This window comes from Leptosomus discolor, chromosome 24 (assembly GCF_034619465.1).
Source record: "Leptosomus discolor isolate bLepDis1 chromosome 24, bLepDis1.hap2, whole genome shotgun sequence".
Classification (NCBI taxonomy): Eukaryota; Metazoa; Chordata; class Aves; order Leptosomiformes; family Leptosomidae; genus Leptosomus; species Leptosomus discolor.
Window position 1 is genome coordinate 8,765,630 of NC_141414.1, and position 22,599 is coordinate 8,788,228.

General features: G+C 59.5%; 1 protein-coding gene across 2 annotated transcripts; it reads right to left on the reverse strand.

Annotated features, from left to right (window-relative positions):
* Positions 1 to 9,574: 9,574 nt before the first annotated feature.
* TLE5 (TLE family member 5, transcriptional modulator) lies at positions 9,575 to 18,384 on the reverse strand. 2 transcript variants are annotated; one of them, XM_086477540.1, is made up of 7 exons: positions 18,353 to 18,384; positions 17,715 to 17,812; positions 16,164 to 16,227; positions 13,723 to 13,767; positions 11,891 to 11,953; positions 10,385 to 10,459; positions 9,575 to 9,794 (listed from the first exon to the last, which is right to left on the reverse strand). In XM_086477540.1, the coding sequence occupies exons 1-7, from the start codon at positions 18,377 to 18,379 to the stop codon at positions 9,576 to 9,578; spliced, it is 591 nt and encodes a 196-aa protein (XP_086333666.1). In that variant the 5' UTR covers positions 18,380 to 18,384; the 3' UTR covers position 9,575. The 2 variants fall into 2 exon arrangements, with proteins under 2 accessions (XP_086333666.1, XP_086333664.1); XM_086477538.1 differs by having other exon boundaries at positions 9,575 to 9,797.
* Between the last annotated feature and the right edge of the window lie 4,215 nt (positions 18,385 to 22,599).

Here is a 22,599-nt window from a genome sequence, read left to right on the forward strand (position 1 = left end):
GGGTCCGCGGGGGCGCCTCGCCTCGACGCCGGCAGCGGGAGGGCGGCGGGGCCGCGGAGCCCCCGCGGAGGCGGGGGGTCGGCGGGGGCGCCAAGCAGCTCAGGAGGGGCGAGGGCGGCCGCCGTCGGGCGAGCGCGCAGTGGGGGCGGCCCGCCGGCCGCGGGGTCTCCGCTCGCCCCCCATGGGGGCCGGGGCCGGGCAGGAGGCGGGAGCGGGCGGGCGGCGCCGGCGGGGCCCCGGCGGTGCCCGGCTGATGGAGCTGCCGCCCGGCCCCGCCGGCCCCGAGCGCCCCGTCCGCCGGCGCCCGCTTAAGGTGGCGCGTCCCCGCAGGACGCCGGGGCCCGCGGGGCTCAGGACGGCGGGAGGGAGCGGCTCGGCCGCCTCCCAGGTAGCACCGGAGCTCCCCGCCCCACCGGCTCCGTGCCCGCGGCGACCCGGGCAGGCGGCAGCCCGAGGGGGTACCGGGGAGGGGCCGTCCCAGGAGCTGCTGCTCAGGGGACGAACAGAACCACAGGGGAGGCGTCCACCGACACCGCTGCCCCAGACCCCCGCACCCGCGGAGCCCGGCTCGGCTCTCCGAGCCCCTCCCTCGCCCCCGGAGCCCCCTCGCGCACGCCTCCAGCCCGGCCTCAGCCGAACGCGCGGCGGCTCCGCGGGGCCCTGCCCCGGAGCCGGGCTGAGTCGGGAGCGGAGCCGCGCCGGCGGCCCCGGGGGCCAGGAACGCCCCCAGCCCGCGGAGCATCCCCGAGAGCGCCGCCGGCACCAGCCACCGCCCCCTCCGCTCCGCGCGGACACGGCACCGGCCGCCAGCGGGGCATGGCGGGGGCGCGGAAGTCACAAACTACTGCGGCCTGACAGCGCCCGGCCGAGCCGGGGACCCCGGAGCTGGAGGGCTCCGGTGCGCAGGGACACCGGCTCACCGCCGGGCCTGGCCGGGCCGGGCCGGGCCGGGCCGTGCTCGCCGCGGGAAGGGGGGGGGGGGGGGGGGGGGCTGGGCGCGGGGCTGTAGAGAGCGCAGCGGTGGGGGTGGGGGATGTGTGTCCCTGGGGACCGGCCCCTCACCTGCCCGGGGCGGCGGGAAGCTGCGAGCGGGAGCGCGCTCCTTCCGCCCGCAGCAACCACCGCGACCCCGCTCCACCTTAACCACCCACATGGCCCGCAGCGGCAGTGGCCGCACCTGCCATTGGCTACCGTTGCGGGAGCGCCAGCCAATCGTCCTGCTCTGTTCCCACATGGGTTCGTGACGCCACGCAAAGGGAAGGCCAATGGGCAGCGAGGGAGCCACAGGAGCGCCAGCGGCGGCGCCGCGGGGCACGCCGGGAGCTGTAGTTCGCTGCTCGTTGCACCGAGCGCGGCGGCGGCCGCCCGGGGCCGGCCCGTCCTGCCGACTGCCCGCCGAGGGCCCGGGGGACGGGACCTATCTTTCTCGGGCGGTACCAACCCAGAGCCGACGGGCGGCCGGGGATCCCACCACGGGCGCTCCGGGCGGGCGGACTAGGAGGCCCACAAGGCCTTGCGGCAGCCACCGGCTGCCACTCAAAGTAACGTGGGGCGCCCGGGCCTGGGGCGGGGCTCAGCGGTCGGGGCTCGCGCGGGGCGTGGGGGCCGCGGCCCGGACGGGCCCGAAGCCGTCGCAGCCGCCGGGCGCAGCCTCCGTGCGGGCCTCGGCGGGAGCGGGGGGAAGCCCCGGCGCCGCGGCGGGGAAGGAAATCCCCGGCCGGCCCCAGCGCCGGGGCGCTGGGCTCTGGGCTCTGCCGCGGCGGGTCCCGGTGGCTCCCGCGGAGCGGCTGCGGCGGCAGCGGAGGCCGGGCCGGGCAGCGGCGGCGGTAGCAGCTCCGCACCCGCCGCGAGCCCGCCCCGCGATCCTCGGGCGTCGCTGTGCCGTTAACCCGGGTCGGCCGAGCGGGGACGACCCCGCCCTGGGCGGCAGCCCCGGGAGCAGAGTGCCGGGCCCGGTGCCCCCGGGCGGGCAGGGCGGCTGCCCCCTCCGCAGCAGGGGCAGGCACAAAGCCATGCCCGCAGGCCCTGCCCGGCAGCGGCGCGGAGCTGGGAGCCGACCCCGGCCCCTCGCCGGCATGGCGACCCCCCGGTTCCCCCGGTGGGGCCGAGGCCGGGATCCTGACTCCCCTCCAAGCCGCGGGCGCCTTCCCCTCCCCGGCCGTCCGCCCGAGCCCAGCGATCCCCCGGCAAGGCCGGGGCGGGGGCAGCTTCGAGCACCGGCCCCGGCCCAGCGGGGCAGCTCTGCCCTCTTGCCCCGGCCCCGCCGATCCGCGGCCCAGCGCCCTGCCCCAGGAGTCCCTTCTGTCTCCCCGAGGGGTCCTTCCCTGCCCCCCGCAATCCCTCCGCCTCCCCCGCGACCCTCCAGCTGCAGCCTGCCGTAGCGTTACCGCGTTTGGGGGTGGTAAAGGGAGAGTGGGGAACAATCCTTAAATATTGCAGGAACCAGCTGTACCTAGGTGCTGCACAGGCAGGCACAAGGTTAAATATTTAATGCCTCGCATTTCATCCTGATCTTTTATTAATCGTGTTATTTACTTGCTGCTTGCTGACAGCGGCCAGGGTGGGGGCAAGGTGGTGGGCACCAGAGGCTCTCCCTCCTTTCCCCGCCCCGCACCACCCCAGGGCTGCCTGCTCCCACTGCCTCCTCCCCGCGGTGCCCAGCAGGGACCAGGCACTTCCCATGGCAGGGGACAGACCGGCTGGGCTCGGGGCCTCCGGCCCCAAAGGGTCCCCAGGTGAGCAGCCGGCCCCTGCCCACCCCAGCACCTTCCCCTTCGCCTTCCCTGGCCACTGGCATTCACTGGGCAGATCCAGTGGTGCAGGCAGGGATGGCCACTAGCCTGCCACCACGACCCCAAAGCCCTTGAAACACCTTCTTTTCATATATGCATGTAGATGTGTGTGTGCGTATCATAAATCTGCACATACTAATACACGTGTTTTAATCCAAATGTAAAGTTTTAGAGAATTTGTTTGTTGCCTTATTGGGGGGGTTGGGGTTTTTATTTAAGGAAAGTGTTTTTTCAAAAGCTGGAAACATTTCAGATCGTGTTTCAAGGGAAGGAGAGACTGAGAAGATGTTTTGCAGCATTTTTCAAAACTCCTTACCAAAAATTGCCAGTTTTCCTTAGGCAGTTTCTCTGCTCTCCTGTCTCGGAGAGTGACACAGGTAAACCTGGAACAGGCAGCTCTGCAATGATGGATGTCACAAGCGTCTTCATCACCCTCCATTAATGATTGACATGGGCCCTGGAGCAGGACAGCCTGTAACCCAGAGATTAATTTGCTCCAGCATGTGCTTGAACTGGGCAGAAAACAACTGCAGTTAACCATTTGCACCCACAGGCCTCTGGATGCAGCAGCAAAGGGAGCTGGTCCCACTCCCCGCACCGGGCAGAGGACACGGCTGAGACCAGCCAGCAAAGCTGGGCTGAACCCTGGCCGCCCGCTGCAGGATGCTCAGCCAGGGCCTCGACCGCTCCCCGTGGCAGCCACGCACTTGTGCCTGGTAGCAGCAGCGCTTGGAAGAGCCCCAAAGGACGAGGGCATTTGAAATCCATGCCAGGATCGAGAGGAGAGTGCTGTAAACAGCCCTTCTGTTTATAACCAGCAGAGAAACCAAACAAGCCTGGGCTTTGGGACACTTGGGAGCTCTGTTTGAACCCAGATCCAAGCAAAACGGGTTTCTGCTGCTGGAATTACCCCCACGATTTTACCTTTCAGCTCCCTCCCCAAATGCCAGCCTGGGACACAGGAACACACAGCCTCCTGCCCTTGCCAGGAAGGACAGCCCTAGCTCTGTCCCAGCTCTGTGCTGTGGGTCAAGACATTTCTCTCCCCACGCACCTCCTGTGCGCAGCCTCCCATACCCGGCACGTCTCCAGGGTGGATGGTCAAAGGGAGAGACCGTCACGTTCCTCCAGGATACCTACAGGTGACCAGGGCTCGCTGCTCTCGGGGCACCTGAAGCCTGCACACACAGTCTGTCCTCCAGCCTCTGGTCTGAAACCCTCCTGGATGCCTCTTCTCCCACCTGCTCTGCTCAGCTCTGCTTTGCTCCATCCCTTCCAAATGCAGGCACCGGGCAGGATGGTGGTGGACAGCCACATGTAACCGTCTCACATCCACAGGGGCTGCTCTGACAGCACACAGCCGCCGTGTGTCCTGTTTTGCAGGTGCATTTGCCGGCCTCGCAGGAGCTCGCTGGGGATGAGAAGGGAGCAGGGGGCACAGCTGGGATCTCAGTTTCCTCGCAGCAGCGGGGGATGCCCCAATCTTTGCAGACTGGTTCCCTGCACCTGCCTCTTTGGGTGCACATGAGTTCAGGGCCTGTTTGGTTTAAGCACACAGGCAAGCTCAGTCTTGGGTGGGCTTTTCAGCAGCCAGGCAGCGGAGGGTTTGCACGCAGGGTTTTTGGGTCAGTAGGGACATTATGGGGCGGGTAGCAGAACCAATTTCACCAGATTTAGAAGATTCAGATTTTTCCCTATCGGGACTCATGTCGACCCACTCACCTGGCCTGTGGAAGCAGGGAGCAAAGGTGACCGTGGCATTGCCAAACCATCCCATTTTCAGCTTCTCACTTGCATACTTGAATGAGGAGCTGTGAACTCAGCAGAGCTGCATTCCTGGCACCCTTAGACAACATGAATTTCCCTGGGCATTTATACCAGCAGCTGGCACAAACAGGGGCCTTATCCTGGCTGGAGTCTGCCCTGGAATGAACATGAGATGAGAAGGGAAACTGAGGGAAGGGACTGGCGGCAAGTCAGCAACAGCTGAGCCAAAGCTGTACCAGAAATCAAGGTTCTCTGGTGCCCTGAGCCACGCTCCTGGGACCAGACCACAAGTCCCCATCCCCAGGCCCCCAGGGCTGTCACCTGCTCTTTAAAGCTGTGCGTCCCCAGAGATCTGCGAGGCAAACCACACGCAGGAGCCAGCGGGGAACTCTCCTGCCATGCCCAGGTGGGCACATTGCAGAGCTGGTACGCTCCCGCCCGCAGCCCCTGCACTGCTGCACCCCCACTGTGCCAGGGACGCCTCGTCACCCCAGTGCTGTGGACTGGGGGGACACCCGCAAAAGAGATGTGGGAGCCCTTAGAGTAACCCGGCAGCTGACAGACTTTTGTCTCTGGCGCTGCCTTCGATCTGTATGTTGCCTCCTGTTTGCACTTACCGGCTCTGAGTGGTTTTTAATTATTGATGCCTCTTTTAGCTTTTATCTCGTGCTCGCTGCAGCCAGGAAGGGCTTGGCGTTCCTGCATTAGTGATGAATTGGGAAGGAGGCCCTGCTCCACCACGCTGCAAAGCATTCCTGGCTCGCAGGCTGTACCATTGTTTCAAGCAAAGCTGCGCTGAAAAATGAGGAGGGTGGGAGCAGGAGGGGAATGTGGCGGAGGCGATTCCCGCTGCTGCCACAGAGGCGACAGGGATCTGTCCTACAGGAAGAAGCTGAAGGGACGGACCGAGAGTCAAACAGGCCTGGAAACTTCTTTCACCTGTGAAAAACCGGCACCCGCTCACCTCCTCGAGAAGGAAGGATGCCATTTCATGACCCTGTCAGTGACAGACAGGTGGAAGGGGAGGAGAGCTGTGGGACAGCGCAGTTTTGCCAAGCCCCTGGCAGCTGCGAGTGGGGATCAATGGCAAACCTTGGCTGAATGCTGTGCTGCTCTGTGGTCAGAGCATGGGGCACTGATGGACACGGTCCTGCCCCTACCCTCCGGACTCGGCCGGCTCTCCATCCACCACAGCCAAAGCTCTTTGGACAGCAGGACAGTGGCTGTCATCAGGTTGCTCTCTATCCCCCTTTAATGAGCCAGGACTTCGCCGAGTTTTTCCAAGGATCCCGGTGCCAGGAGAGCTGGTTCTCGGCCCGTCTGCCTGTGTCCCTCTCCCACTCTTGTATCACAACCTCTCGCGCACAGAGAGAAGGGGTTCCTCTGCCAGGAGCCAATCTTAAACCATCCCAGAGCAGCAGAGCTTTGGAGGACCCACGTCACTCGCTCCTCACAAGCGTTGAGCCTCTTCTGCCAGGGCAGGAGAGGGGCTTATGGCTCCAGTCATGAGAGAGGTTACAAGGCAGAGCAGCTTGTTTGTAAAGAAAGAAGCTATTTCCTCAAGACTGCAGCTACTGGAAGAGTTATGAGGGAGGTATTTTTAACTCTTTTTTTTGCTGCTAACATGGGTTAGATTTGCAGATTTTGGTATGTGGTTAGATTTGAGCTCAAATCTGGTAAGGTGCCCTCTGAAATTACTCCCTTCAGAGATCCAGAAGCAAATGCAGCAGTTGCAAACAGCCAGGCTGGAAGCACAGGGAACCACAGCACTGCTTGCCTGTGGGATGGGATATCAGGGTGCCTCCCACCACCCAGAGAAATGCTTTGGGTGCAAAACCAGCACGTTTCAGGAGTGGATCATCAGGGGAAGCAGGAGTGGAGCACAAGGTTCAGCTCAGCATCAGCTGGGAGGTGCAGGGATTTGGAGAGCCCAGAAGCTCTGTCTTTATACTTTACAGTGGGTTAGTCTCCCACAGGGAGCAAGGAGATACCCACAGCCCAGTCAGGAGCAGCTTCCCGGCCCCAGCCGCCTGGCAGCTGAGGATGCTCAGCCAGCAGCCTCGTGGTTTGTTCGACCCCTTGCCCACCCAACCGAGGCTGCTAATTAGCTCTAACAACAGGGACGTCTGTTCCTCTGAAATCACCAGCCTGGAAACACCCCAGACCAATTTCTCCTAAATCCTCCTCCCTTGCACATCCATCAAGAATAACATCCACTTAGGGTGCTCCCTACCCCCAGGCTGAATTTGAACCAGTGACCTCGAGGTGAAAGCGCTTGAAAAGCTCCAGCCCTCCCCATAGCCAGTGTGCTCCCAGCGGGGTTTTCAGCAGCACTTACAGAGCAGAGATGGTTTTAGCAACTGTCACATCGCAGCAGCCCCAGCCTGATGCTGTGTTGGCCTTTCACATTAGAAACTGCTCGCCCAGCATCAGCAAGGCCCTTGAAGCAGCTGCAAGACCATGGGGTCAGACTGCAGCTATCGGTACCGTTTCATCCGGCTCCTGACCGGGAGTCCCTGCGCAGCGCAGGGGATGCAGGCACCGGACCTGTCTCCCCGGTGCTCCAGACCCCTAAGGGTGCTGAGGTCAGGCCAGCCCCTGCTGGGGCTGTGATGGCTGTATCAGGAGCATTGGGCCCTGCATGGGGTGCCCAGTTTGACAGGGGACAGGGCTGAGACCCCCAGGCAGCCCTACAGAGTTCCAGCCAGCAGCTGGAGTTTGAAGACCACCATCAGAGCTGTGCCTCTCTGCAGACCCCCAGTTCCTCTGCCAGACTATACAGGGAGTCCTGCCCCAGCTGTCGCCCAGATCATGCTGGTGAGGCATCACAGACAGGTAACAGGAGCGTTGGCGAGCCCTTGTACTGCCCACAGGCTCTGTAACCCCATCCAAAGCCCCAACACGGCTGTGCCAGGCCTGTCTAGCACTCCTGGGACAGTGGGACATGGGACTGAGCGGCACGCCAGTCCCTCCATCCCCTTGCAGCAGGCTGGCCTGCACCAGAAGAAAGCCGTCAGAAGCAGCGCCCGGGAAGGGGCCGAGCGGAGCCGCTGCCCCGGTGGGCTGTCATGCAGCACCATGCCCCTTTCCTCAGGCCTCTCCCACCCTGGACCTGCTGCAGCAGAAACGGCCCCAGCCTGAAGCATCACCACGCTGGAGCCAGACCTGGTCCCAGGCCTGAGCCACTTTCTCATCAAATCCCACCAAATACCACCCTCAGGCATCCAGCTTGGTCTGTCCAGCACCAGCAGGACAGAGGCACAATGGCTGCTGCTCCCCTTCTGGCTTTCACCAAGGTGCCCATCTGCACCATTGCAGTCCTCTGACCTCAGTGGGGGGCACAGAGACCCCCTCCAACACCGTTTCCTTCCTAGGGGAAGGAAATTTTCCCGCTCCAGCTGGCCTGGGAGATACAGAGGGGAAGATATTATCAGAGCAGAGCCAGCTCCAAAGCCAGAGGACAGCCCTAATTATTGAGAGACAATTCCACTACAGCAATTTCAGCCCCAGGGCAACACAGGCCAGGTTCTCCAGAGGGGCCAAGTGCCACAGAAGCAGCTTATCCTATGCACCCACAGGAAAAATGCATTATGCACACACTGAGCAGACTGCAGCAGCCCACAGGGGCCATTCCCATGCGTTACCAAACCACGCTGCTCCTGCTCCAACGGAGAATCGACAGCCCATGGTGGCGCTTCACTCTAGACCTCCTTGCTGTTCATCTGGAGAGCGCTCTCAGGTCCCTTTCGCCACCAGCCACTTTCATCTCACTCTCTAGTTTGTTTTGGCTTTGCCCAGGCATCCTCCTTGCCCTGGCTCCAGCAGACTCTGGCCAAGGCAGAGTCCAAGGTTAGCCAGCAAAGCTACCTGTTCTCTCCCACCGATTCCCCTATCTGTGGGGGCAGGAGAGAGAGGGAAGTATTTTAAAGTCCTCTCAAAGACGGGAAGAAAACAGGCAGCAAGTCATGGTTTTAACCAACCTTCTTATTTCTTTATTTGAAAGGCACAGCTTGTACGTCCTTGATACAGCATTTTCAGTTCCTCTTATTATAGGTCAAGTGATTAAACACAAAAAGCAAAACAAGATCTTTCTAAAGGACTATATACAAACACCAGATTATTATTTAATTTCATTTTTTTGTTCCATTTTTGTTTTTTTTAGAAGACACGCTAGCGCACGGAGATAAGAACAGAGAAAGCTGCTGTATCCTCTACACGGGGGCAGGGGCACAGGGAGGGGGAGGACCAGGAAAGGCTCTCAGTCTGCCTGCCCCTCTGCCCAGCCGCCCAAGCCCCTCAAAGCCGGGTGCTATGCTGAAGGGGAGTGGGTGGCAGAGGCTCCCCCTCCAGCCCAAGGCCAAGGAGCAGCCGTGGAGAAACCCCGGCAGCCAGAGCGCGTCGTACTGCCGCGGTGCCGGTTAACAACAGATACATGCAGAACAGCAAGGTGCCGGCCTGGTATTAGTGCAGGAGGGACGCAGGGAGGACAGGGCCAGGGCCAGGGTGATGCAACGAGATCAAGAGCGCTTGGGGAGGGAGAAGATGGTTTTGGAGCAGGGATCCCAGCAGGGAGTTGTGCAGAAACTGTTAGGATCAAGGGGCATCTTTAAATACCAAGGGGGGAGCAGCGGGCAGATGAGAGCCACGTGGCACCAAGAAGCTGGGACAGCCAGGGGGCAAGCGGCCCCAGAGCAGCCCAAGCCAGACTCTGGCTCGGCTCTGTGACGGAGCGGGAGTGGGGACAGGGAAGCCAGGCTGGGCACAGGGAGAGCACGATCAGCCACATGGTTACTGCTATGGCGCTTGCATTGCTGCGGAGCAGCCCTTCCGTGGGGATGGCGGTGGGGGCATCCCCCAGGCACTGCTGCCCATGGGAACAGGCCTGGCAAGCTGCCACCAAACACAAGCCCCCGCAATTCTGCTGCGCAGCAACTAGAGAGAGATACTGCATCTTGCATTAACCCGCCCCCCCCCCCACCCCCCAGACAGCCCCCTCCCCGTGGCCCCCCATTCACTCTAATCTGATTTCTCCCCGTCATCATCTTGGTGGGCATCCCCGTCATGGCCGTTCTTGTCCTCCTTGGAGAGGTGAGCCTGAGAGCCCAAGGCTGAGAGCGAGAGGAGCCCGGTGCCGGCACTGACAGCAGGGAGGGACGGGGGCTGGAGGCCCACGGGGAGTGGAGTCAGAGGCAGAGCGAGGGCTTGGAGCTGCGACAGCTGGTGAGCTTGAAGCTGCTGCTGTAGAGAATGATGGACAGACAGGAAGACAGGAGAGGGATATTGTCATTATTTTGAGTGCACTTGCACCACACACACATGCAAAAAAAAAAAAAAAAGAGATTCTAGAGTCCTTGGGCTGTGACAGCCTCAAAAGACGACTCAACAGCGTGGCCCTAGCACAACACGCAGCCCCCAGCCCACAGGACATCTGGCCTCAGACTTTGGCATGCTCCAAGGATGCAGATAAAGCCCTCCTGACCTTGACCAAGAACAGATGGTGTTTTCATGTCAAGGAGCTGCAGTGGCTCCTGCTCAAAACCAAAGCTCCTCTCCTTGCACCCTGCTGGGATGCAGCAGAAATCTGTGCTCCCCTGCAAACCCATGCCCACGTCATAACAAGACTGGACAAAACCAGCCCCATGCCAGCAGGGCCAACCCAGCACTCCTCCTTGTCCCACCAGGGCGGCAGAACTGCAATGTGGAGCACCTGCTCCCAACATGTGGGGCACAGCCCCAGGTTACAACTCCCCTGCCCAGCTCTGTCTTGAAGACCAAAGGCATGGATTCCCATCCCTCCGAACCCAAACTAAACATGCATCACGTACACGGATGATGGAGTTCAGTTCTGGTGCTGTAACCTGCTTGGCTCGTTCAATGGCTCCCAGGACTTGCTGCTGATGCTGGTGTGGAGAAAACAGAGGAATTCAGGGTCATTTCTAGTGTCACAGGGAAGGAGAACAGCGACTCATCCCTGCTGGGTCTGACACACACACGTACGTTATCTCAGCTGCTGGCATGGAGATGTCAGGGCACAGAGTCAGGCTGGTTAACCCCACAGCTGGAGACACCTGCACGCACTTCATTTGTGACACGGACCTTACACCACTGAGGCCCATGGCAGCGAGAAGCAGGGAAGGAGGCATGCTTGTCTCATTCCAGTTCCTCACCACAGGGTTAAGCAGGTCCCCTCTTACCCCCATCCTTGTCCCTCTGCACAGGCCCAGTGGTCTTTGGCCAGAAGGGCTCTAAGTTGGGCAAAGCCTCTCACCCTGCCTCCCCTCTCCTACCCAGACTTGACACAAAGCAAGACCCCCTAACAAACAGAACAAGTCCTAAAATCAGAAGCTCTTGGGAAGCTCCCTGCTCCTTGGGACACATCCTGGGTCCCAACTGCAGCAGCTGGAAGATGCTGCTGTGGAAGAGCCCAGCATGGCTGCTCCAAGCACAGGCAGGAAAGCAGCTGTATCACATAGTTTAAAAAATAAAGGACAACTGTACTTGCTCCTCCGGGAACACAAGGTCCCCAAACACCAGGCCTGTCCATTGCACTCCAGCAAGTGGATTTTTCTTTCCATCTTGGCAGCAGGACAGGGTTGGGGAGGGGAAAGGGGTTGCATTAAGATGTAAAAGGTTTAGTTATGGCTTAGTTATTAGGCAGCTCTGATCTGATCAGCAAGCCACTTTGTCTTCCCTGAGAACAGGTGGGTGGGAAAAACACAGCCTATCCCCCAACCCCACAGCTAGACCAGATCAAGAAACACAGCTTCCATCCCACAGCTAGTCCTGACCAAAAAACAGCCATGAGAACAGCCATGGAGCTTAGCCTCTGTGGGGTTGTATGGGGAGATGGACAGATACAGCACTAGAGGTGCTTCATCTTCCTCCTGCCTCAGGCAGCAACTCCCAAGCCCTCCCAATTAATTTCTCAGGGGACTGGGAGGAGCCCATCAGCTGCATTAATTAATGAGGCAGAGAAACCAGATCTCAAGGAGGAGCCATATGGAGGTATTTTTTTTAAACGCCCCCCTCCCCCAATTAGCCATCCAAAGCTCCCACCGCCAGGGCAGAAGTGGTCGATGACTCAGGAGTCACGGTCGGGAGAACAGAGCCCATCTTTGTCCACTGCCACCAACAAAGGGGACGAGCGGCGGGGGGGGGGGGGGCGCTGCTCGAAGGCCTGTCTTGAAGGGCTCATCCCTGTGCAGGGGCTGAGAGCAAGCAACAAGGTTTCCAGACCAGGGGCAAGAAGCTGCCCATGTGGGACAGGGGGCCTCCGTTCCCCCCTGCCAGCACACCTCCAGCCAGAGCAGAGGCTGAGCCGCGGGACTCACCTCTTGCGAAAGGTAGGGCAGAACCTGTGCGCAAATCCCATTTAGCCTCTTGACAATTTCAGCCTAGAAGGCAGGAAGAACAGAGAGGAAAGGCATCAGGAGGCTCAGGACCCACCACCCTCAGCACTGGCTGCCCCACACCTTCCCCCTCCCCAGGCAGGGCTTGAGTCCCCAAATGGCCCTAAAACACACTCTCCCCAGAAAGTTGCTGCCAGTGTCCTGGTGCCACAGCAGGTCACCTCGCCCCCATGGCCCCTCCCTACACAGCTGAATGAATCAACGCTGCCGACTGCAAAGAGCAAGTTTTCAATATTCTCTTCCCTCTCTGGGTCTCCAATATTCACTTAACAAATCGGGAGCAACCATAGAGGAAACTTCTCATAGACCCTGGTGAGAATGTGCTGAATTAATTTGCCACGCACCCACAGACAGACACACATGCTGCCTCTGCTGAGACCCCCACTCTGCCCCAGAGATGGGCTGCCCAGCCTCCTCAGACTCCCCCTCCCCAAAGGCCAGCGTTCACCTGCTGCCAGCCTCCCTGCAGCCGAGCTGCAGGACTGGGGCTATTCAGGGAGACCACAGGGGCTGGGCAGCTTCTTCCCTGGGAGGGTGGTGAGGCACCGGCTGCCCCTCCCTGGCAGTGCTCAAGGTCAGGCTGGATGGGGCTTGGAGCACCCTGCTCTAGTGGAAGGTGTCCCTGCCCATGGCAGGGGGCTGGAACTGGATGAGCTTTAAAGTCCCTTCCAACCCAAACCACTCTGTGATTCACTAGTCTTATTACAAGCAGGTGGCAAATTTTGGGGCATTAAACGCTTTCCTCCTGGGAAAGAGTAAAGCTACAAGGCCTTTGCAAATCGCTTTCCAATGGAGTCAAAAGAAATAGAGCCAAAGGGTTTAGGCATGCACTGAAACCAGACAAGGGGGCCGCAGCAGCACCACAAGGGAGCAGACTAGGCTGGGAGACAGTTCATGAGACAGCAGTGAGGATTCATGGCTCAGATCCTTTACCAAGATGCAGGTGTTCCCAGGGAGACCAGCCTCATGGGCTTATCAATGACGGTGATGGGACCAGAGGCACTAAGTGCCTTTGTGGGGAGCAGAATTGTGCTAAGAGGCTTATAACTGAGCCACGACACACAGACGACTTTGTGACTGGAAGCTGAAGCCAGGTAAGAGTCAGGCTCAGAGGAAGCTCATGTTGTTAACAGCACAGGTAATTAGTCACTGGGGATAATTAACAACCACCAGTGAGGGTAAGGAACAAACTTATCCAGGCTGCAGCACAGTCTCCAACACAAAGAGGCTTTCTTAGAAGGTCTGCCATCACGTTACCTAACCACAGCCCAAGAAAAGTGCGCTCTGGCCCGACTGCAGCAAGAGCCCAGGTGAAGCCAGAGGTGCTTTTCATGTCAGGGCAATCACAACAAGCCTTCTCGGGCACGGGGGAAGGCAGCAGGGCCAGGAACCCCACCTGAGGCCTGGGAGGGTGGGAGGGACCCACCTCCTGCCCTCCACCCTGGGTTTGCATCTGCTGATCGACTCCGAGCTGCAGCTCCAGACCCCGACTGCGCTGCCTTGTCCGGTGCTTAAATACCTGCCCAGGCCCTGGGCAGAACCAAAGCGTGCCCGCAGCCCAGAGCGGGAGCTCTCAGCCCGGCACTGCGATCCCGAGAGGTGGGGGGTCCCTGCATTTTGAAGGCAGCCCTGACATTTTAAAGGTTCACAGCATTTCTAGTTCCTGAAATACCACTGAAGTGACAGAGGGCAAAGCACCGCAGGCAACCCACCCTCCACAGGAATTAGAACACGTGGAAATGCCTTCCCCCTACCTGTTTGTGCATTTCAATATTCAGCCCGTAGGACATCTCGTAATACTGCAGAGCAGGAGAGAAGAGAACAGAAGAAATTGTAAGTCAAGTCTCCACCAGATAAAGTGGCTCCGCACAGCAGTGCTGGAAACTACTACAGCTTTCCCAGCAAGGTCTTCCACAAAGCGTGGGCAAGGATAGGAGCGAAGAGGCCAGCCCTAGGAAACGAAGAGAGCGGGAGGCAAACACAGAGACCCTCTCCAGGTCTAAGGCAGAAGCTCGGTCCCAGGTGCTCCCTGCTCACCCTGCTCCAGCCTCACTGCTGCAGACAGAGATCCGGGAACTCAACTGGGCTCCATGCAACACCCCTCACAGACACCTTTCAGCAGTCTGCATCAAGGTCAGAGCAAGTGATGCTGCTTCAAACCTGCAAAAAGGCTCAGGGCTCCACAGACTTCCACAGCTACAGCAAAAGGAGAGGCAGCCCGACTCTACAGCTCTGCCTGGCCAACATCCTAAAGCCCACATGGCTGCTTCAGCAGCAAATGGAAGATATCACAACTGGGCTTCATCTAGCAAGTAACACATCCAGCTGCACACGGCTCCAGCTGTTTTGGAAGAAGCTATGTAGAGAAAAAAAACCCACAACAAAAAACCCACCCGGAAAACCCCTGCACAGCAGCAACAGGCAGCTACAGAGCAATCTGTTGGCAGGAGAAGCTAATTCCTGACCCCTGGAAGAAGCTGTTTTAAGGCTGATGTTCGAGAGTTTAGAAATCTCCTCCCTCAGCTTGCAGGCTGCAATCCTGACTCTTCCAAAGGGGAAGAAAAATCCACATCTGCGCTCATTTAATTCAAGGAGAAGATCACTGGCGTTTTGGTACTGACGCCACAAGTCTGAGAAGTGCTTGGCTTGGTATCACCATGATCTCAGTCTGCTCTAACACCGCTGCTGGCTCTCGAGGCTTCTTTGCATTCTGAAGACTGAGCAGGAAGCAGGAGCCCGACCCCCAAGCTGCTAATTGTGACTTATTCAAAAATCAGAGCAGCTGTAGCAGCTTTGCAAATTCACAGAAACCCTCCTCTTCTCTTCCCATGACTCGCTGTGCTGGGGAGCGACAGCAGCTCTGTGTGACTCCAGCTCAGCCATGCAGGCGAGGCATGAGCTGCTGCACCACAGGCAATAGCCCTCCCCCTCTACTGCCAACCCGCTGATGGTAACCTGAATCAACTCTGGTGACTGTCAGCATTAAGGGGGGAAAAAAAAGAAAAAAAAATCTCAGCCACACCTGGAGATGGGAGTCTCCATGCAGACTGCAAGGCCCAGGAAGCAATCATTTAGCAGTGAGAATGGGGCAGGCTTTGTCCTGGGAAGCTGCGACCCCTCCTTCTCCCCAGCGCCAAGCACACCTTGCTCTCCGTAGCCTCAGAGTCTGGACACACTGGCAGTACAGGAGGATGGAGGGGGCCAGCTCCCTTATTTCTGATTTTAAAGTCCTAACTCCGCTCCAAAGAGCTGCTGTATTAATTTGTACATCTTATCTTTTCCTTCCAGGGCAGGTGCAGCAGCTGGCAAGCAGGCACCAGCTCATCTTTATGGACAGTATCACAACCTCCTGTTAACTCCTTGATAGGAAAGGAGCAGACCACAGCCTCGCCTGGCATCCCTCCCCACTGCTACAAGGGCTTTTCCTCATGTGGGAAGACAGGCATTACCTGTCAGGCAAACCGTCACCCTGCCTACAAGAACATGGCTGTTTACTGGCAGATTTCTCTTCAGAGAGTTACAGCTAAGCCTGCTGCCCACATGTGGCACCACGTCTCATGCCTGGGCACTGCACTGGGATTTGGACACTTTGTGCTGGGACACATGCACCAGTGAGGCATGCTAGCACTTAGCACCATGACTCCAAAGTCTGCCAGGGTCACAAGAAGGGGCAGAGGGTTTAGCTCTTGCACAGTGGCTGTTTCTGCTTCCAACTCCCACCAGGCTTGTGGAGTTTCCCAGCCTCATGACTTCTCAAAGCACTGCTTTGTCTTTCACTGGTCATGACTCTCCCTGAGTCCCCAGACACCTGCACACCAGCACCTTGCAGCTCCTTCTCAGGTGTGTAAGAGCTGTCACTTCTCCCAGGGCACAGGGAATAAAGTGAAGCACCCAGCCAGTGGCAAGGCCAAGGACCCCAACACCACCCATCAACCAGTCAGCCACTGGGCCCATCAACTCCCTACATCCAACAGTTCTCTGCTACGTCCCAGCGTTTCAACAAGCCACGGCATGCAGACAGCACAAAATAAAAAGCCCTGTTTTCGGAAAAGCCAATGCCAGCCTTGCCGAGAGACCCGCCGTTCCACGGGGCCAAGGCTTCCGGCCAGGCGAAGCCCAGGCACGGGCACCTGCTCACTGCCAGAGTCCCCACCACACCACCCACGCTCTCACGGCTGCCAGGGCCAGTCCTTACCATGACGTAGTGACGCTGCATCTCCGATTTCTCACTGGCTAGTTTGTCACATTCCAACTTCAAGCTGAAAAGCCAGAAAACAGTAAGAAAACCACAAACAGGAGGTGAGAGAGTTGATCGCCACGGAGCAGCTGCTTCCTGCGTGACCCCATCCTGGCCAGGCTGCCTCTTGAACACGACCGCCCAGACTCCAAAGGGTGGTCAGAGCTGGGTCATGCTGGGCTGGCACAGCAGCGACCACAACAGAGCCCACTCCCACCTTCCCAGCTGGAGTCCACCAACACACGTCCAGGAGAAGCAGCGCAAGGCTGTCCACCAGCTGGACACCGACCTCCCCCAGGCAAATCAATTCAGCAGGAAGCAGAAAGCTGGGCAGAAGCTGAGGTGGCTGCCCAGGGAGGGGTTTGCCTTTCCTCAACTGATCGCTGGCAGCTGGGCACAGCTTCTAGTACAGGCCTGTCTGCAGCACTCAAGATCCTCCAAAACAACTTCAAAACCAAAGCCAGATCCATTTCTGGATGGTGGGGGGAGGCCCAAGTGCAGCACTTCCCTCCAAAAGAAAGGATTTTTTTCTCTCCCCTGGGTTCTTCACACCCTTCAGAGAAAGTGCTGCTGCTCCCAGTGTTTTATGAGACTCCAACTCACCAGCCGAGCAACTGCAGCTGGCATGTGCTGCGGTTTTATGTTTCAAACAAGAAACAGCTTCACCTACACAAAACCTGCTTCTTCTTGAGCAGATTAAGTCCGAGGGGGGTGGGGTGGGGGATACTCTCCAGCAGGCATGCTTCTTGGACTCCCCTACTTCCTTGCTGACACTGCCCAGAGACACAGGGACACCACAAAACAGCCATTTCCCAGCAGTTTTTCTCCCTGCTGGAACAACCCCACTGCAAACCTGTGACCCAGCCACCCGGCAGAGCCCAGGCTGGGGGAAGGCAGACGGGAAAGTTGCAGCCGCGTGGCACGGAGACACATACCACAACCGGCACCTTGCAGCCTGCCGGGCTGTGGCAGAGGGCATCGCCTGGCTGGTTTAAGCTGAGAGCTTCACGTTTATTTCAGGCACACACAGGCAAAGCAACAGATCATCACAAGCCTGCTTTCAGGTCAGCAGAAGTATTTCCACACACACATGCAGGAAAGCAGAAGCTTTTGGATTCAAGTGCTCCCTGAAGCATTCACTGGCCAAGAATGGCAGCCAGCAAGAAGAACCCAGGAAAACTCTCAGCAAGACGTGGGAGGCCTGGCAAGCTTCCGCACGATCCTGGCCGAACAGCGCTCGGAGGAAAGACCTTGGCTGGAGAGGGAAGATGCACATTCTCCTTGCTGGTGTCCCAAGTGGACGTGACTAATCCCTGGCCTTAGGTCCTCCTCTAGCCAAAGGTGACCCAAGCTACACGGTTGGGTCCCCTCCTTGGTGCTCCTGTTCGGTCCATGCAGCGGAACAACGAAGCAGAAGAACCAGCGTGATTCCTGTGTGCGTGCGACCGCCGGCCAGCCCAGCGGAGGCTGCAGGGCAGAGCCGGGCCGGCAGCACACGGGAGCACGTACCTGTGGTACTGGGCCTGCAGGAGCTGGAACTCGTCCTTGATGCGGTCGCAGGAGTCGGAGGTCGTGAACTTCAGCTGCTGCGGCAGGTGAGAGGAGCCCTTGAACAACAGGAGACAGCGCTGGGCGCCGGGGCCCGCAGCCTGCCCGTCCCACCCACGCAGCAGCCCCGAGCCCGGCAGGGTCCCGCCGCCCCGGGCGGGGACGGGACGCCTCGCCTCGCCCCAGGGGCCGAGCTCCCGCCTGGGCAGGCCAGACTCGGCGGTGAGGGCCGGCGGGGCACCCCGGGGGCTGGCGCGCTCGGGCCCGGGACGCGCCCAAGGTCACCCGTGGGGCCGCTGGCGCCCGAGCCCTTCCCCGGGCGCTGCCTCCGGCCTCGCCGCCCCTCGGCACCGGCCGGGCCGGCTCCGCCGTCGCGGGGCCCTGCCAGGGCTGCAGGGCGGGCAGGCACCCGCCCTCTCGCTGCCGGCGGCGGGAGGCGCTCGATCACCCCGGCCCCACGGGGGCCTCCAGAGGGAGGCCAGGCGGCCCCCGCCCCGCGCCGGGCCGCGGCCCCCGCCGCCCCCCCGGTGCCCGGCCCCGCCCCGCGGCCCCGCCGCCGCCCCGGCCCCGCGGGGCTCCCGCGCCAGGCCGCGCCGTACCGAGTGCCGGCTTTGTGGAAACATCATGTCAGGCTGCGGCTCGGCCCCCGCACGGAGCGGCCCGGTGCCGCCGCCCGCTCCCGCGCCCGCTGCGGCTCCCCGCGCCGCTGCCGCCTTTGTCCGCGCCGGGCCCGGCCGCCCCGGCCCCGCGGCCGCCCCGCCCCGGCCGCGCCGCTCGCCCCGCGCCGCTCCCGCCGCCCCGCCGCCGGCGCCTATTGTCTAATGGCGGCTGCGGCTCCGGCTCCGTCCTGCGGCTGCTCGGCACCACCTGCCGCCGCCGCCTCCCCGGGCCGGGCGGGCCCACGGCCGCCCCCGCCCCCGCCGGTCCCCGCCCCCGCCGCGCGGCGCCGGCGGCCGCGGGCACCGGCCCGGGCCGGGCTGCGGCGGCCCTGCCCGCTGCGGGCGGCGCGGGAGCCGAGCGGGGAGCCGGGGCGAGGCCCGGCGGGGCCGCCCGGTTCCCCCGCCCCGCTGTTGGGCGCGACGGGGCCGGGGCGGGCCGGGCCTTTCCCCCGCCGGCGTCTCCTGCTCCCCGCGCCCCCGAGGTCCCCGCGCCCTCCCCGAGCCCTGGCCGTTGCCGTCCTGCCGGGGCTGCCCGGCCCCCCGTGCCCTCCCAGTGCTGCGGCCTGTCGGATGTCGCTCCCCTCTCCCCGGACCCCTCCTCGCCGCCGAGGCAGGACCCCAGGCTCAGCACCAGCCGCCGCGGCGGTGCGGAGCGCTGCCCCGCGGGGCTCGGGGTCCGGTGAACCAGCGCGGCTCTGCGCGGAGGCCCCGGCGCTGCCCCGGACCAGGGTCCCTCCGGACTGAAGCCTGGCAGAGGTCTGCAGGACGCACCTCGGTCCCGGCAGTCCCTGGCGCCTGGTCACTGGAGCCCTGGACAGTGCCGGGCCTCGCGGTGGGACGGGGCTTCCAGAAACCTTTCCCACGCGCCTTTTTTGCGTGGAAGAGCGTTGGCCTCCCCAGTGACTGACCCGTTCTTGTGGCTCCTGGCATTGCGTCTCTACTCATGCTGTTAGAGGGAAGGGGAAGGTTTGCTGTTAATGCGTTAAAACCTCTCCAGTTTCTTACAGGTTTTTAAACCTGAGGTGACACGGCGGGATCTGAGCTGTGCTGGCAGCGCAGGGAACGCCATCAGATGCGGCTCATTTTCACATCCTTCCCCAAGCGGGAAAGCAGGGTTTGTTTACAAAGGGGTTTGTTTTGCTGTATTTCAACACGGCCTTTGCTGAGCACGGAGGAGGGCAAAGGCAAGGGAATTCACCTGCAACTGGCCCCAAACAAACCTCCCATCTCCAAACAATAGAAAATTCTACTCTGGATGCAAACTTTGGTCCTAAACCCACTGCCTGAGGAGCAGACGCTGCAGTTTGTGTCCTGGGGGACTGGTTGCATCCCCACAGAGAGCAGATACACAGGGAATGTAGCCACTGACTTTATCGCTGGAAGAACTTTGTTGCCATGGGGCCTCTTGCAAGCCACACACAAATGTGCTGGAGCTGAGGCAGGATCGGGTGCTTGGAAGTCAGCCTGAGAATAACAGGCAGGAATATGGCTGGCATGTGTGAGCACGCTGGGAGCTTTCATCAATTTCAGATGCTGCTCTGTCTATCTTTAAAAATCAGTACACTTTCTGATTAAAAATAAACCCCTACACGTCATGACTCCAGCAATGCGGGCTAGGCTGTTGTGGTATTTATTTTTAAAGAGAACAATATAGCAGCTGAGTTATTGTGACACCTCCTGCATTTTGTGCAGTAGCTTTTTCACTTCGACATCTCCATATTAGTGAAAACTATGACAGCTTCATGCCAAGGATTATTAATAGTGCAGGCAGGCTTCATGTCCCTGAGGAATAAGGGTTGCAAAACAGCGTAGACAGTCTCCCCCCAGGTGGTCAGCATCCTGGACCCCTTTTTTACATGTAGAGAAGCTGAGGCCCCCTAGAGCTTGGGCTTTGCACGAGGGCAGTGAGATGCAGTTTGTAACTGGTGTGTGCAGGAGGCCAGACTAGGTCACTGCTGTCCCCTTGCCTCTCTGGTGAGCTCTACCTTCTGTGGGAGGCACTGGAGCAAGTCTGAAGCATGTCTCATGTTCCCTGCCAGGCTTGTCACCTTGCGGCCATGCAAGGGGAAGGAAGGGACAACAGGATGCAGAAGGGTTTGGCCCTCAGCTACGTGATGATTCAAGTGTGCAGTGCCTAGGTTGAGAGCTTTACCCTCCCTGGCCCCTAGTACAGAGCAGACTGGCCTTGCAGGTGATAGTCCCCGCTCCATTACAGGAATTAGGTATCAATTATAGAGATGATTATGTTAAGTGTAGAAGAAATGTGCAGCATGCAAATGTTTGAAGTCAGGGGCTGTGAGCTGCCTCCTGCACTCTGCAGTGGGAGTACTGGTGCAAGGGACATCCCTGTGAGTCCATGTGTGCAGCCACTGAGAAGATTCTGGGCTGGGCCAGCGCATCCCAAGGGGAGCACCCACAGCTTGGGATCCTCTTGCCCGGCTGCTGCCTGCGGGGTTTGCCCCATTCAGACCGCATGTTCTTCGTTTGCAGAAGGGCTCCCATGTTGTTCTAAGAAGTTACTCCTAGTTGAAAAAACCCTTTGAATGTACGTGCGGGTTGGGAGGCTCGTGTTTGCTGCTAGTTTGGAAGAACAGGTTGTGTGTATCCTGCAGCAGCTGGAGACCTAAACCACGGTGTCAACTGCCCTGTGCAACATGTACGTGCACGTAAGAAGAGATGGCCCCTAAATACACTGCAGGTTGTTTCTCCCATTTTACAGACTGCCCATGTTAGAGGCGCTGAAGGACGATCTGGTGTACTGTGCCTGCAGAGCGGTTGCTGTCTGTGAATACCTTCTCACTCAGGATATTGCAGGGGTTGATCATGATAAAGAGCAGGACGACCTTTGAGATGAGATCTCCAGAGGGGATGTCTTGCCTTACCAGTCCCCTCAGGTAAGATGAGGAGCGTAGCCGGGGCCAACGGCACGTTCTTTACCCAGCGGTGGCTGCCTTTTAGCACAGCTACATACACAATTTTGTGAGCCACTCAGGAATATCTGTCTGCCTGCCAAGCCAGGTAGCGTCTCTGTTCTCCTTCTCCAGCTCATCCCTTTGTTGCTCATCGGGATAGTATAATTTCTTCTTTAACTTGAGTGAATGTTTTTCCAGTTGAGATAAAGCAGCAAATTGGCCACGTAGCTACCTGAAACAACAGGTATTCCCAATGATGGTACTGCCCAAGCCAGGAAGCATTCGTCCTTGATACAAACAGGACCAGGCGCTTCCTGTGGTTGGTGGACTTTTTAAACAACAATCATCATTACAAGAGTAGACTGAACTTCCCAGAAGACGATGCGGAGGCACTCTTCCTGGGCCCTGGGCTGCTGGTATGAAGCTTCCCTCGGCTCAGCAGCACGCACCCTCCACAGCTCTGCCACACAGGCCCCCAGCTCAGCCCCCAGCCTCTGGAAAGGGCTCCGACGCCCTTCCAAGGAGGGTGTCAGGGGGAAGGGCTGGGCAGCCGCACTGCCAGCTTGCTGGCAGCTTTGGCCCCAGCTGGGCTCCCCCACAGCAGGGGGCAACAGGAACGTGCATCTCAAGTCTTCCCTTGGTCATGGTGGAAGCAGGGGAGCCCTGCTCGCACTGCCCTGTGCTGCCTTCCCCTCTCTTTGCAAGAATTTGCAGTCTCTCCTTTCCAAGTAGAAAATGAAATGTTCCTTTACTAGCTTTTATGTTGGCTACAAAATGTTCCATTTTATCTTTTTTTTCCCTCTCCTTACTTTCTTCCAGGAAACACGCTAATTTATGGTATAATCTTGGCAAATCCCAATGCAGGGGAAGACAAACTCACTTGTGCCCGGTAAATGACTCTTCAATGGGCCTGTCTCCATCTGGGCAATGTATCTGCATCTGAAGAAGGGGGAATTATAACCTTGCCCAAGCAGTGGGCCTGCATGTGTCAGCAGGAGTGAATATGGCCTGGGCATGGCAGCAAAACAGTGCATGGAGGAGCCTGCCTTAAACACACCCTGGTAAAAGGAGGGGATTCCCACAGCCCACCTCAGACCTGGCTCGGGACATGAGGGCTTTTCCAGTGCAGGAAGGGAGCTCTGAGCACGTGTATAGGAGCTCTCCAAGTGAACCAACATTTATCTGCTGCAAGGCTGTTTCATGATAATGTTGGAAAGCTGCAGCTGAAGCAGAGGGGAACCCCCCACTCTCCCAAGACCTTGGCCAGGAGCAAGG